This window comes from Lolium perenne, chromosome 4 (assembly GCF_019359855.2).
Source record: "Lolium perenne isolate Kyuss_39 chromosome 4, Kyuss_2.0, whole genome shotgun sequence".
NCBI lineage: Eukaryota > Viridiplantae > Streptophyta > Magnoliopsida > Poales > Poaceae > Lolium > Lolium perenne.
The window spans coordinates 383,610,394-383,612,822 of NC_067247.2; the positions used below are offsets into that span (position 1 = coordinate 383,610,394).

Genomic DNA, 2,429 nt, shown 5'->3' on the forward strand with positions numbered 1-2,429 from the left:
GCTCCATGACCAGGGTGACCAAGACGCCGATGCCAGAGGGTGGAGTCGGTGGTGGAGACAGTGAGGGCGCACGGCGTGGAGGTGAGTGGGTAAAGGTCACCCGTGCTACTGCACCTGAGAATCACGGCCCCTGTCCTGAAATCCTTCACAGAAAAACCCCACGGGTCAGATTCAACTGAGCAATAATTATTAGTGGTAAATTGACGAATAGAAATGAGATTTTTTACAATACGTGGAGTAATAAGGACATCACGAAGAGTGAGAGTGCGAGAAGAATTTGGAGTAGAAAGAGAGACATGTCCAGAGTGTGTAACGGGAATAGAGGAACCATCGCCAACTATGACATGGGAATGCGGTGGCGAGGAGGAGATAGAGAGGAAGTTACCGGCGTCCGAAGACATGTGAGCAGCAGCTCATGTGTCCATGTGCCAGCCAGAGGGAGCCTGCAGGCTCATGGTGTTGAAGTAGCCAGCGAGAGCGGAGGGGTCCCAGGTGGGTCCTGATGGAGCGCTGTAGGTCGGGTAGTTGGGGTAGGAGTACGTCGCAGGCGGCGCAGGACCAGGGAGCGCCATGTAGCCCTGTGGCGTGGGACGTGTGGCCTGACCGGGGCGAGGGCCAAGGAGACCAGCCGGGGTAGGGTAACCGACTGGCGGGTAGACATGCGCGCCGGGACGTGGACCAGCCATGGGGTACATGTGGATGGCACCAGTCCACGGGTTCGGCAGGCTGGGGAAGGGCGCGGCGGCGCCTCCGCCGGTGGTCTTCCGCTTCTTACCCTTGTAGCCAGAGCCAGACCCGGTGTTGTTGACGGGGTACGGCGCGGGCGTGGGCGCGGGAGCCGGACCTCCACGCTGCTGTCCGCCGCCGATGGGAGGGGCATAGTAGAAGGCAGCCGGCGACGAGGACGAAGGCCGGGCGTTGGAGGGCTGCAGTTCCTGGAGGAGAAGCATGTTGCGGAATTGGAGGAAGGTGGGGAAGGTCGTCAGGAGAGGCGCAAGGGAGGCCACGCCCTAGTACCACTCATCAAGGCCCTTGATGATGTTCCAGACGAGCGCATCGTCTGTGACCGGCGCTCCGACGTCAGCGAGCGCATCGGCGGCAACTTTCTGCTCCAGGCAGTAGGCAGTGATGGTCTTGTCGCCTTGCTCGATGTTGCAGAATTTCTGCCCTAGGTAGCCGGCGCGAGCCTGCTGGTTGTCGCGGAAGAGGGCGGTGATGCTCGTGAAGATGGTGAAGGCGGTGGGACGCTCGGTCATGACCATGTCGACGATGTCGGGGGCAATGGAGCCGTACAACCAGCGCAAGACGGTGGCGTCGAGGCGAAGCCAGTCAGTGTCGAAGGGAGGGATGGTCGTGGTGAGGTGGTCGGCGAGGGCATATTGGGTGACGGCAATGAGAAGAAAATTGCGCCACTTGGAGAAGTTGGAGGCTTTGAGGTCTAGAGTGGTGGGGATGAGGGACTTGATGTTCTGGACAGCCGTGGCCTGTGCCCAAAGAGTGGCGTGAGGATGCTCAGCGGCAGGGAGGGGAGGGTTGGGTGCGGCGGCGGCCATTGGAGAGGGAGGGGAAGAGGTGCGGCGGGGCTGGGGAACCCTAACGCGGCGGCGGTAGAACAGGGGTGCGGAAGCATGAGATCGCTTTGACGTGTATAAAGTAGATTGCCTAGCCCTTTCCATCAGTTCGGACTTTTGGTTCAAGTGGCTAGTGCATGAAGCTTAACATGATATCAGAGCCCCAGGTCTCGAGTTCAAATCCTGGTTTTCCCAATTTATTCTAAAAATTATCTTCTCTCCCCGCAGCCTCCTGCCGTGTGGTCCCGGCCTTCTGCTGCCTCTTTGCCTCTCCTGCCGTGTGGTTTCGGCCTTCCGCTGCCTCTTTGTCTCTCTACACGTGTTGACTTGTCTTCTCGACTCCCCGTCACACGTGAGAGGGGGTGTTGACGTGTATAAAGTAGATTTCCTAGCCCTTTCCATCAGTTCGGACTTTTGGTTCAGGTGGCTAATGCATGAAGCTTAACAATAAGTATTACCATTAAAACATGATTATGTTGTGTAATTTTATTATTTATAACATGATCACTACAATAGATTAAGAGGGAGGATTGAGTGAACCCATGAACCCATGTCTATTGTTCCTATAAGAGAAAACCTTTGTCTTGTCCTCTTGTGTGGAAGAGGATTGGGACAGTTTACGTTGTTATTTTTGTTGCACTTTATTTTCTTGTATCAAATCAACCTCCACCACTCAATTAAATTGTCTAGTGCATAATAAACTTAAACTTATGAAAATTTAGTTGTAGGGAATATTATCTTTTTCTTCTTGCTCCTGCAGATTGATACCCCAATTTCTCATTGAATTGTACTACGGTGATCCCTGCACTTGGGGATTATCAAGTACTAACTTAGGGAAGGATTCAAAAACATCATCAT

At 54.5% G+C, this 2,429-nt stretch overlaps 1 protein-coding gene across 1 annotated transcript; it reads right to left on the reverse strand.

Moving 5' to 3' along the window:
• Positions 1 to 1,010: 1,010 nt before the first annotated feature.
• LOC139830350 (uncharacterized) lies at positions 1,011 to 1,553 on the reverse strand. The gene has a single exon (XM_071818354.1). The coding sequence runs from the start codon at positions 1,551 to 1,553 to the stop codon at positions 1,011 to 1,013; it is 543 nt and encodes a 180-aa protein (XP_071674455.1).
• Between the last annotated feature and the right edge of the window lie 876 nt (positions 1,554 to 2,429).

Excerpts from the sequence above, each read along its gene's own strand:
- LOC139830350 (XM_071818354.1), bottom strand. The coding sequence starts at position 1,553 with ATGGCCGCCGCCGCACCCAACCCTCCCCTCCCTGCCGCTGAGCATCCT.